General features: G+C 34.5%; 2 protein-coding genes across 3 annotated transcripts; one reads left to right on the forward strand and one right to left on the reverse strand.

Annotated features, from left to right (window-relative positions):
- Positions 1 to 129: 129 nt before the first annotated feature.
- LOC141816710 (proteasome subunit alpha type-6) lies at positions 130 to 5,652 on the reverse strand. 2 transcript variants are annotated; one of them, XM_074704460.1, is made up of 9 exons: positions 5,469 to 5,650; positions 5,216 to 5,310; positions 5,035 to 5,116; positions 4,690 to 4,786; positions 3,929 to 3,987; positions 3,728 to 3,810; positions 1,253 to 1,348; positions 779 to 838; positions 130 to 568 (listed from the first exon to the last, which is right to left on the reverse strand). In XM_074704460.1, exons 1-9 carry the CDS (start codon positions 5,542 to 5,544, stop codon positions 476 to 478), a joined length of 741 nt encoding a protein of 246 aa, XP_074560561.1. In that variant the 5' UTR covers positions 5,545 to 5,650; the 3' UTR covers positions 130 to 475. The 2 variants fall into 2 exon arrangements, with proteins under 2 accessions (XP_074560561.1, XP_074560560.1); XM_074704459.1 differs by having other exon boundaries at positions 5,035 to 5,310; positions 5,469 to 5,652.
- A 3,964-nt stretch (positions 5,653 to 9,616) lies between these two features.
- Positions 9,617 to 11,371, forward strand: LOC141816703 (protein TIFY 10a-like). Its single transcript, XM_074704451.1, has 5 exons — positions 9,617 to 9,815; positions 10,228 to 10,405; positions 10,530 to 10,765; positions 10,855 to 10,912; positions 11,002 to 11,371. The coding sequence occupies exons 1-5, from the start codon at positions 9,689 to 9,691 to the stop codon at positions 11,144 to 11,146; spliced, it is 744 nt and encodes a 247-aa protein (XP_074560552.1). The 5' UTR covers positions 9,617 to 9,688; the 3' UTR covers positions 11,147 to 11,371.
- Positions 11,372 to 12,890: the final 1,519 nt, after the last annotated feature.

Here is a 12,890-nt window from a genome sequence, read left to right on the forward strand (position 1 = left end):
TAATGGATGCAAGTGTCTCTCAGGCCTTGCTAAGGACACATTTGTAAGTGAGCATCTACCTGTGTAATTTTTCAGTAATGAGCCATCATCAGTCATGGAAACCTCAATTACTTTCTAACTGCCACGACATGAACATGAAAAAGGTTTAAACACTCCTAACAGGAACAGGTTTACAAATTACAATTCTGGCGCTCACAAAGCTCGATGATACTAAAATTTCCATTTCTTGAAGACACAGCATAAACGTTCTGACAAAGACCTGTAAAGTATTATTGTCAAATCCACATGGAATGCCATGATCCTAGATCAAAGGGTTTTGAAATTGTGACAATAGCAATTTGACAGCACGAGACTCGATATTACATTGGAAATTTGGCGGTGGATATTGTGACACAATAGATAGATATTCTGACACAAGTTTAAAACATGGAGTCTGAAATCTGAAACTGAGTCAAGCTGTCGAAATGGACCTCCACTAATCACGTTCACTGATTGCTGTTAGATGTTCGTCGATCTCCTCTGTCGATAACACTCTGAATGCTGGATCCTCTGTTCTCACAACTCCCACCTAGGAAATAAACATTTATATATTCACAAACGTGTACATGGAAAACAAGTAATGAATCTATCTGCTCTGAGATTCAGATGAAGAGGAAAATTAAATGGCCAATTTTCTAGTCAGACAATTTAAGAGAATGGATAAGCTATTAATAGTAACTGACTATGCCCTCCAGGATCATCAGAAAATCCAGTCCTCACAACTAAATTAAGAGATTACCTCTATCTCTGTAGCTTTGAAATCCTCTTGCAGAACTGATTGCAGAGCAGATATCGCAGTCTGCCAAAAAAAAAAGGTCAATAGAATATCACTTCACAAATATGTTAGTTAACAAAGACCAATCATTCATTGAGAAAAGGTTGTAACATAAGATTACTGAATAACTAGATTCCTCTGAAACTATGAGAGAACAGGTAGGACTCTAAAACAACTATGTTATTTTCATCTCTATAACATATGTAAGCAGCAGTTTTAAAAGAACAGATATTCTAACTAAAAATAGACTTGCAAAGTATTCTTAAGTCACTAAACATGTTTACTGAAGTGTAGATATTGTTAGCATACTAAAACTTGTTAAGCCAGATTAGAGTATCCTTGCAATTCACCATAAAAGGAAAATGTGTGAGTTATTTGAATAAGTGATCTATGGTACTATACTACTATATCATGCAACAATAGATCTTATAGGCATACCTGCACAGTTTCCTCGTATGAGAATGCAGGATCATTCTTCATTTTCTTTTCCAGGAAGTTGATTGCTTCTTGTTCTTTCAGGCCAGCACTTGTCGCCTGGAATCAAAATAATCAAAGCTATGTATAAAAAAACAGTAACCAACTAAACAAAAGCATGCTCCAAAACTAGCTATTTACAGGAACTAGAAGGATTAGTTTTCTGCACCTAATAGTATTCCTGTAAGTGCCATAAAAGGTCTTTGTATTGAGTAGTAATATGACTTGTAAAACAATCAAGTGTATTGCTAATTAGCAATTTAGGTTCTGTTTGTTTCATGAAAAATATTTAAAAATATTTTCAGAGGCAAATTTTTTAACTTTTTTAAAAAGAAGAGTATTTGTATATTTGGCATATGGGGAAAATATTTTTCCCTCCAGAATGAACCGGTCTGTCTGGACAAGTAGAGTCAGTAGGATCAGTCAGCTTGGATAGGCTAGGAGGTTGGGTCGGGTGATCTAGGCAGGCCAATCGAGTTAGTAGGATCAAGAAGGCCGATCCAATCAGGTGCGTCAAGCAGGCCAATTGGTCCGAGTAGGTCAGACGGGTTACTCAATCTGACCAATCTAATTGTTCCGCTTAAGCCAAGCTCCCTAGGTGAGTTAGTAGTGTGGTCCGAGCTAGTGAACTGGCCAATTGGTCCAAGCAACCAAGGTAACCTAAGTGGGTTGATCGGTCCTATCGGGTCATTCAAGCTGAGAGGTAAGCAATCTTGTCTGACATGGTAGGTAGATAGAGCGACCAATTGGGTAGGGCAATTACTCCATGCCAAGAAGGTGGGTTGATCAAATTCAGACAAGCTCATAGGCAAAGTTCAAGGTGTCGAGGTTAAGAATGGAGGACTCACAAATAAACCTAAACTGGGGAGGGCAAAAAGGGAATGGTTGATGAGGACAGAGGGCTTAGAAATGGGTTGGGAGAAAATCAACTCGTGCTCCTTTCAAGAGAAAGTAATTTCCTATTTAACATAATTTTCCTCTAAATAACTCATATTTGTTTTTGTCAACCAATAGAAAGGTTTCCATTAATCATGATTTTCCATCGCACCAAACATTAAAAATATTTTTTTCTGCAAAACTATTTTATGCAAAACACACAGAGCCTTTGGGTACAGTTTTAGTAGCTCAAAAATAGATGCATTGGCATATCACAAAACAATATAAAGTTGACAACACACTGATTTAGTGAAGCATAATTTGCAACTGAGCAACAATACATCTAACAATAATGGATGGAACTAAAAATATGAGATTCATATGATCTTCAATACATTTTTTTCACATTAGGTAAAAGCTTCATTAGACGTGTATATGGGTTATTTCTCATCAGACAGGAAATACAAGGAGACTTCTTCTAATACTACATATAGTGATTTTTTTGTTGCATATTGGACTATCAAGACCCACCTAGATGATAAAACTGGTCGATTAACTTTGTTAGCCTTAATCACTAGTCCAAAAAGCATAAGCTTAAGTAAAGATAATAGTTCCAACATTTAAGTTTATGAACCTCTTTCATTAGGCCACAACTCTTCATGTGAAACTAAACTAGGGTGTCACTGTATTAATGTGTGGCATCCACATCAAAACCTATAGTGTAACTCAGTTTTGAATCATCCATTATTGATGGCATGTAAGGCCAATGATGGTGCTGTCATCACTGTGAAAATGTTCTACAAACACCTCACTGAATCTGTTTTGTGAGAACTAGCCTATTAGCTTTGTTAAGTTCAGCCATCAACTCAAAGTGCTTAAACCCATCTCAATAATATTTCACTCATCTAAGCCTATGAACTCCATTAACTCATAACTCTTCATGTTATTCAACTCTATGATTTAACAAATATTACCGATGATGGTTTGAAATGGGAGAATAACAATATCATTCATTTATTAACTAATATGAGCAACTCAGTAGTTTGCACCTCAGAAGTCAGGAAAAAAGAATGGGAAATGACCTGTAAATCTCACATGCAACATTGACCAAAGAATGAAGTACTAATTATCTGTTACTTATTATGTAATAACATAAATTTCCATGTAAAAATTGACTAAGGGTAACATCCTCAATAATACATCCTCATTAAATGGAATTCCCTCTTAAGCAAGTGTCTTAGTCTATTTTTGTCTTCCCTAGTACATTGCAGTTGAGTCATAGGCCTAGATTTTCCAATTCTCATTAAAAAAAACACCATAAAAGAGTAACAGGTAACTGGAACGGAACTACAAAAGTCATATTTCTCATTTTATCAAACACATAATACTGTTCAGTTGGATTCTGTCAACAATAGCATGGTTTCATACATTACCTTCCAGATTGTGTCCTGCATTTTGTAATTGTGGAAATTTATCAAAGATCATCCACCAATTATAGTATTGTGCCAGAGACTACTATGATATAACGGCAAGTATATTATATGAATTTCAAATTCCACCCACCTTGTGCCCAAAGAAATGGCCAGCTGGATCACATTTGAACAGTTGAGGTCCCTTCTCCTCATCAATACCCAAGATCATTGCCACTGCATTAAAACATCATAGGATGAGAGAGAAAGAGAGAGTTCGAATCTAGAAGAATGCTTCACTACTTCCATTCTTCTAGAACTTTCATAATCTCAAAGAAGTAATCAAGAATCTAACCTATTCCAAGAGGCCTCATGTAGGCATGCTGGGTATATATCTGCGATTTATCTGCAACCCTGCACATTCATGTGAGAATGTTTACTCTTAATAACTAGCAGATTATTCATGCTACTGAAAGAGAAGCAGAACAGTTTATTCCGAATGTAAGGACAGCTATCCATAAAATGATATAATGAACAAGCTATGACCTGCTAAACACCAGAAATTCAAATAAATGGTCAATATAATTCGAGTAACTAACAAAATCAATTTATAAAATGAAGGCATCCTGAAATCTAAATCCACTGGAAGTCAAACTTGATCAGCCATTGATTAACAAGGGAGATCTTTGAAACAAACTTTGGTTGATGAAATATCAATGTCTTGATCAGTAAAGTTCACTATGAGGCAACACTTGAATGTCAATTTCCTAACCCTAATAGTTGCAAAATCATGTCGTGGTTTGTTCTCCATAAAAAATGAGCATTAACCTATTCCAGATTGAAACCACAAAGATTGGCATTGGCAAGCAAAAGAGATGGAAATCACAAAATCCTAATTGCAACATTTTCAAAACTAGATATTAAATCTTCAAATTGCTTCAAACTTGTTATTGGCTATCTAGGAGAATAACACGAAATGGAAACCATAGTTAAGGCTTTGGAAATCAACTTTTACTTGGACAAAATTAGTGAAGTGTACATCCATAAACTGGTAATGCATAATGATTAACACCATACAAGTCTACAAGGCAATAAATAGGAAGAGAATGATAGTACCATTTGGAAAATACATCTACAGGCATCTCATATCCCCATTTAAAACGGAATTCTGCTGCTTCATTTCTTGCTTGTTGGACCAAGGACCTTGCATCAGCTACAAAAGCAGTGATAAAAGACAAGGTCAATCATGCTGAATAACATATGCATTTTAATATTCAACTCAAAAAATATGATTTAACATTTCCAACAACTCTGATATTCTATCACAAATTAAAAGATGTGTACATCCTATACACAATATCTCATGAGATAATTTTATAGACAAGCATACTAGAAATGCATTGCATAGGCAGCTATAAGGATGATGAACAGTCACATATCTGTGTGTCTAATATTTACAACCTGTCATCCCTGTGGCTAAGAGTCCAAGGTACTTTGTAATGGGAAAGAGATGCGTGACACTGGTCTGGTCCAAGAGCTTATCCTGCATCAATATTCCCACGAGATATACTAGGTTACATAAACAAACACGAGAAGCATTCCACACCCACAAGAAAATATAAAGCAAATGAGAAACACTCACAGGAACTTTCTTCTGTGTGACAACGCACACCGAATCCTTTCCACGGACTCCAATTGACGTGATCCCGGACGCCTTAACAGCCTTAAACGCATATTCTGCAGAACCAAAGAAAAACTCACTTGCAGCTTAAACCAAACCTAGATCGGACGTTTCCTCATGGGCATCAATGCCTCGAGCACGATCCACATTAGGGAGAACCCAAAAAAAAAAAAAAAATCAATCTTTCCCTAGGGTAGGAATCAAGGGAGCTTACCTACTTGGTAGAGACGGCCTTCGGGAGAGAAAATAGTGATGTGGCGATCGTAGCCAGCTCCAGTTCCTCGACTCATGGCGCTTCTCTCAAATCTTCTCTAGATCGATTGCTAGGGTTCCTCGAGCGTCGAGTTGAGGACTACGGTTTCTTTGGCGATTTAATTTGTAGGCGGAAAGGGGCAACAGGCTCTCACCCTCCTGCTTCAGCTGCAAGAAATATGTTCTTTTGCAATTAGACCCTTCTCGATTAATTGGACTGCAAAGAACACCCTATTCCAGTGAGAACTGAGGAGGAGAAGGAGTGATCTGACAATTTTTATTTGATTTAGTGGTGACATGTCAATTTGTTATTTGTCTACGGTGTCAATACGGCCTACGGGTCAGACATGGGTCATATGGGCCGCATTTGATTAGCCCATTTTCGGCTGGACTTATTTTTAAATAAAAATTTATAAAAGTAAAATATTTTTAATAAATTTTATTTTTTAAAAAATATATATATGTTAATTTTAATTATTTTTTATAATCTAAAATTTAATTTTTCAAAATAATTAATTTCTTTTAGGATTGTCAGGATGATCTATCAATAGAAATGATTAAAGAATGAAATACACGTTAACACATTGTTTAGAGTACTAATTAATTTCTTTTAGCAGATTGTTCATATCTCACAAGGATGATCTATATTCAATAGTAATCAATGATCTAATTTATGAATGAAATACGTGTGGCCGTTAACACATTGTTTAGAGTACTAAGCTTCTAACAATTACTTTATAGATTTAAAGTAAATAACAAGATTATTCATATCTCACAAGGTGTATTTATATTCACGATGTTTTATTTTTAATAGTTAATCGTAACATCTCTCTAAATTTATAAGATGCCTTATTAACACAACTCAAAATGTCCAAAGCTCTTCGTCAAGGGATAGATAATCTTTGTTCCAACAACCTTCATCTATGTTAATTAACTCTTAATTAAATTGTTTAAGCTCTTCATTAGTTAATATCGTCATTGTTAGCAACTTGCTTGATGATCGTTTATGAAAAGATAAGACTCCACCTGCACTAAGTATAGGAGTTGTTTTGAATGTCCTGAAGAGTTATTTTGAAAATTTTATGTTTAGTTGAGTTGGTTACGATCGCCCAAAGGACACACTTGTTGAAGTGGATAAAAGTCAAATCTCGACGAAGTCAAGATTCGGATCGCTCAGTGACCGAATATCCTCTCCGATCATAATCAATTATAGTTTTTTAATTTATTTTTTTACAGATGATCGTGAAACTGATTGTGTGGGATCGTTGGAACGGCAGATTCCTGTTTTTTATTGAAGAGTTATTTTGAAAATTTTATGATATTGAATTATGAGGATCCGTTTTCTAATTTAGTCTGATAATTGCTATAAAAAAAAAAGAATTATAGGACTGAATGCAATTTTAGACTTTTAAGATTAAGAATTGAATTTTTAAAAGTAAGAGGGTTGTAAGAAATGGACGCCGTGGGAACCCAATCCACTCTCCTTTGTTTTTTGTTTTTGTTTTTGTTTTTTTATTTCCACGTTTTTTTGCTTCCATTCCCACGTTTTATCCGACTCCATTTCGAAAGAAAGAGAATAGTCATTAAAATTAGCGAACATTTCTTTGATTTTTTATTCGGCTCCATTATTTCGTCACCGAGTCCAGGACACGCTGGACCACATCACGTCAAAAATATTAATCAATAATAATAATAATAATAATTTCAATATTTATTTCGCCTTCGATGGTGTCGACCAGGTCCACCCAAATCTCGTGCTTAAATTAAATTTCTCATCCCTCATTAATTATTGCAGCATTTATTTTTAGGATGTAATATCATTTAACCCTATAAGTTGGGCAAATTTTAGAAGGATGCCCTTCTTGTTGGAATCGTCTTATTGACGCCCATCTTTGATTTTTTTTTATCATAGTATCTTGTCCCCGGGGTAATAGTGCAACAGTAGGATATCCGAGTTATGATCTAACGATCCACCATTCGATCCCCAACTATGGCATATTTATAGGAATTTTCTTTCAAAGGCCACCGTATGTGCTTCCTGATTTATCCTGATAGTCAGTGGAAAATTTTCGTGGGACCGGATCTCTAGGGATTGAGTCTATGAAATTGACTGAAATTTATTATTATTTTTTATCATAGTGTCTCGACTCATCGTTCTTCCTTGTAAAATTACATAGATACCCTCAAACGCTAGATCGATTTTGAATTTTTGATAAATCAATTTTAATTTTAACTCTAAACGGATCAGTTAATTATTTGAACATGATAAATTGTACCTTAGCTGTTATACAATTATAACAATAACAACTATGATTTCATATTGTAAAAGTTATCAAGTAGCAACTACAACGTGTAAAAACTACTCAATAGCTATTATAACATATTTAAAGTAAATTTGAGATTTTAAATTTAAGATTTACACCGTGTAGAAGTTACACGTTTACGATTTAAAGTTTAGGATTGTAACAGCTATATATAATTTCTATAACTTTTTAAAAGTGATTTTAATCAAGTTTAAATAATTTTGATCAAATTGATAAATAATATTTTGATATAATAATATTTAGAGATTCTAAACCCTAAATCTTAAATTTAAATTTATAATAAATAAGTTGTGACAGTTATTAAGTAACTATAATTGTAAATCTTAAACTCATTGTAAACACTTTGTACTAATTATTGATAGTTTCTATACATTATAGCAGCTACTTGATAGCTTCTACATATTATAAAAGTTATCCGATAGTTATTATATGGTATAAATTTTAAATTATAAATACTTTATTTGAAGAAATTATTGGATAACTGCTATATGTTATAGAAGCTACAGGCTATTTGTTAGCTTCTACAACAATGTTGAATTTAAGGATATTTTTAAAATAAAATTATGAAATACGTTGTAAAAAAGTTACTCGATAACTTCTACACTAATATTGAATTTAAGAATATTTTCACAAGAAAGAAAATCACGAAAGAAACTTCCATTTGACTTTTTTTTTTAAAAAAGAAACGTTAATATGATGTTTCTGGACGCTCATTTATTTATTGTTTTTTTTGGCTTTTCATGCTTTTAAAAGTAGATATGTAAACTAGTCGAGCCAAACTTATTCAAATTTATCTATCGAAAAGTGTTGAGCTTAACTAACAATGATAAAATTTATATTAATTTTATTTTAAATATATTATAAATAATTTCAAAATGTAAAACTGTATAGATTATATGTTATGTACATAAATTTTAAAATTTAAAATTAAATTCATAATTAAATTTATGTAATTTATCAAATAAATTTATTCATAAATTATTTAATATTAAAAAAAATTAAATTTATTTATTTTATAATTAAACGAACATAAATAAAATTTACCTAATTGTATATCAAATTTACTGACTTATTTATATTCCTATTTAAAAACTTTAAATCTTATTTTATCAAAATATCATAAAATAATAAATCACTTTTAGAACACCTTTTATACGTAATTTTGTAAAATATTTTTCTGTAAATTGATAGACTAATTCAGAAATTAATTTATAATATAATTTCATTTTGTAATTTTTATGACACAAGTTGATCCATATATTGAATATTTTTAGATTTTTAAGCGTTTAAATACGTAATTTTTTTAATCCAAAATTTATTATAAATTAGTTTATAAAAAGTTTACAAATTCTTCAAACTATGAAAAAAATGCAATTTTTTAAAGTAAGGGCGTCACAATTAAAAAGTTGATTAGGATTAATTATGCCTTTCGAAAAAATTATATATGGCGATTAATTATGATATTTACAAAAGTTTAAGATGCTTTTAAATAAAAGATAATTTTCAATTATTAAGATTTTATAAAAGTAATTATCAGGACGTTCTTTTTTATCATTTTCAATTACCAATAGCTTCTTTTGATAAATTTCCCTGTTATTCAGATGCGAAATTATTTGGACTAAATTGAAATAATAATGTCGAATTTAGTGTCAAATATCATTTATTATTTAATTAATTTTCTGCAGCTGCGCGTGCGCGAACTCGAGAATCACGTGTCTGAAATGGAAAGCCGTCTATAAATTGAAAGGCGAAGGCGAAGGGAGGGAAGAAACCACCACGGCTTTCGAGTGCAACCGAGTTGAATCCTTCTCCCCGGCGGAATCTCGTGCTCGCTTTCCAAAAATTTGGGGATCGAGAGATGGCGGAGGGGCGGAAGCAAGGCCGCACTAACTTCGAGCTCGCCTGCAGCCTCCTGAGCCAGTACATCAAGGAGAAGGGCAGCGTCGCCGACCTAGGGCTCGGGATCGCCCAGGACGCCTCTAAAGGTGAGCTTTTTTGGACGGATTTTTGCATCGGATGATCCCTATCTTTTATTCTTTTCGTGCTAATGTTTTGTTGGGATTCTTGGAGATTTCGTGCAGGAATGCCATCGGTTGGCGTTTTCTACTAGTTTATTTTCAAAAATTTGTCTTTTTGGATTATTCCGGTGAATACTTGTTTGGTTAGATATGTATTTCAGAACATCGATCGATTTTGTTTGCACTATGTCTTTGATTTATCCTTATTGAATTTTCAATTCGTGTTCTTGGCGAAAATTGATATTTCCTTCCTTTACTAGTTTCGTTCTGCCGTTCGAAGATTTGCCTGATACGTTGAATTTTATGGATTTCTCTGTTTTCTTGTTTCTTTTTTCTTTTAAGCTTGTCAACTATTGATCACTCCCATCTATTCTTCCAGGCAACTCCCAGTCGTTTCGGCCGCCTCCGACCACCATTTGCTTGTTGCCCGGAGCGGACATCTCCGGCGGAGAGGACTGCGAGAAGGAAAGCGAAGGGGAAGTAGTGTCCCATGAGAACCCGATGGAGCTCTTTCCCCGGCGTGCCGGATTCATCCCCTCTGTGTCGCAGGATTCAAGGTCTCACCTCTCTTGCAACCACGAACAAGAAAGGAATAAAAGCTTGATATCAAAGAACAAGAAAGGAATCTGATAAGAACCCCAGAGGCGATCTAACCATTTTTCTGGCTGCTTCTTTTTGCAGGGGCGCAGAAAAATCCCAACTTTCAATTTTCTATGGAGGAAACGTGCTGGTGTTTGACAATTTCCCAGCCGAGAAAGCCAGGGATCTGATCCGGAAAGCAAGCGAAGGGAATTCCGCTGCTCAAAACTTTAGCTACGTTCCTCCTCCTTCCACCACTGTGACAGCCTCAAGATCCCTCTCTCGTGAAAGCTCGACCTTGGTCAATCTGCCAAGATCAGCAGAGCCAAATCTCTCAGGTAGTAGATTAGTACATAAAAGAAAATTCATATCATGTTTGAACCTCCATGCAAGCTACTGACTTTGATAGTGTTTTGCTGAACTACAGATCTTCCTATTGCTAGAAAAGTTTCACTGCAACGATTCCTGCAGAAGAGAAACTATCGGTAGGCAATCCTTTTCTTATGCTAAAGAGCAACGAGTGCTGATTGTTTCAGTTGGTCTAATTCAATCGGTTAAACTAAAAAAATTTCAGGATCAAAGCGAAAGCCCCGTACCAAGTGATTGCATCTCCTCAAATGGCCACTTCTGTTAACCAGGAGAACCGCAAAGCATGGCTTGGCTTGGGCACTAACCTCTTCGCTCCCAGTCTCAGTCTGAGCTCTGAGTATAGCAGATAGGACTGCTCGTGTCGAGTTCAGTTTCACATGCTTCTCACCTCGAAGCAAAGTGCTCAGAAAATCTTCGATTGCTTCTTTTTTTTTTGAGGAACTTGTCTTCCTTTTCTAACAAGTTGCATCGATTTAGATTTCAGCCTTCTTGTTTTTAAAGCTGCAGCTCATGCAGCATATCAGAAATCTAGTAAACATGAAATATGTATCAGCTACTGTTTGATCTTACTGCAGAGTGAGGTTGTTTTATGTGTAAATTCTGTTGCACCTTCTAATCGATTTTCCTTTTAAAAGTTTATTCCTGTCTAAATCCGATAAAAATAAAAATAAAAATCTGATCAAATAGCATGAAACTCTGTATTCAGCTATTTGATCTAGTTGCAAATATCAGTCAATCTTGTTGCTTCATTGTCTTCCGGTTATTCTCTACAGAAATGATGATTTCTATTGAACCTTTCAAAGTTCATCTTCTCTGGGTATTGTGAAAGCCATATTGTCCCCGGGGCCATGGTGCCGCGGTCTATAGAAACATCCGCTGAGCATAAAACGGCGTATTTGCAAGAATTTTCCTCCGATCGCAATCAAATACAGGCAATTTACCCTAGTGGCCGATAGGAAACTTCCTACTTTGATTGAGTCAATACGACTTTCAAAGTTCATCTTCTCTTTTTTTTGTGAAAGCCATACTGATGGCTAATCTTAGTCAACTTCAAGCACCCTAAATTTACTTTTCTAAGGCTTTTACTCTGCTTCCTAATTCCTTCTTCCAAGGCTCAACAACCATGTTTGACACTGACTTCAAACCTTCCTCTTTGACCTGAGCAATGAGCTGATATCACATTGCTGTAGGGTCAACTGACTTGAACTGCATATCCAAAACCCTGCATGTGTTTGATGAGGATTGAACGCACAACTGATCAGTCAAAGTTTGGTGGCCTGCTATTTCAACTGAGTGCCCTGTTTTTTGGGGGGGATCGAATAGTTCTCGACATGTGTAGCTTACTGAAAAATAGTTTCTTCAAATCTTCTACAAGAACATGGAAATCATTTTTGTTTCTACAAGAAAAAAAAAAGATTATGACTGACTGACTTTGGCCATTTTGACAATAAGAAGAACAAATTTATTCTCTGTAAAATGTTCTCCCATAATATTAAAATCAACACCAAAAATCCAAAACAAAGTTTTGATTTAGTCAACTTTGTAGAATTGCAAGCATCACCATGAAAGCAAATCAAGTGTTAAGGACAAATGAGTGTTGCTTCTCTTTCTCATTTCCCATTAATAAGTTTGTGTGATCTCTAACATTTGTAAGTTTGTTGTCATTTAGTTGATCCGATTCAATTAGTCTATTTAAACCATTCGATTCGTTCAACTCATCTAGTTCATCTAACCTAGAATACAGGTCGAATACTTATAGTTTGCTCGACTTGCCCACTTCATCCATCTCTATAGGCCTATTCAATTTATCCACCCATTTCATTATTTAAATCCGTCTAATATACACGAGATGTTCAATTTTCTTAACTCATTTGATCTATCCAACTCATTTGTTGTACCTAAATCGATTTGATCTTGTTTAGTCTTTTTTAACATAATGATCTATGGTCGTGAGAACAATATTAGAATAATAGTAATATGTGAAAGCAAAAGAAAAGAAAATAAAAGACAATACAATTGTAACGTAGTGCATTTATTTAGTATGACTTTGACAATTTGAGGATAAAACCTCTAGAAGAGAAGACATCATAGTCA

The sequence above is a fragment of the Curcuma longa genome, unplaced genomic scaffold, assembly GCF_044706935.1.
Source record: "Curcuma longa cultivar G26 ecotype Majalengka, Jawa Barat unplaced genomic scaffold, ITB_CL_G26_1.1 contig_17752, whole genome shotgun sequence".
NCBI lineage: Eukaryota > Viridiplantae > Streptophyta > Magnoliopsida > Zingiberales > Zingiberaceae > Curcuma > Curcuma longa.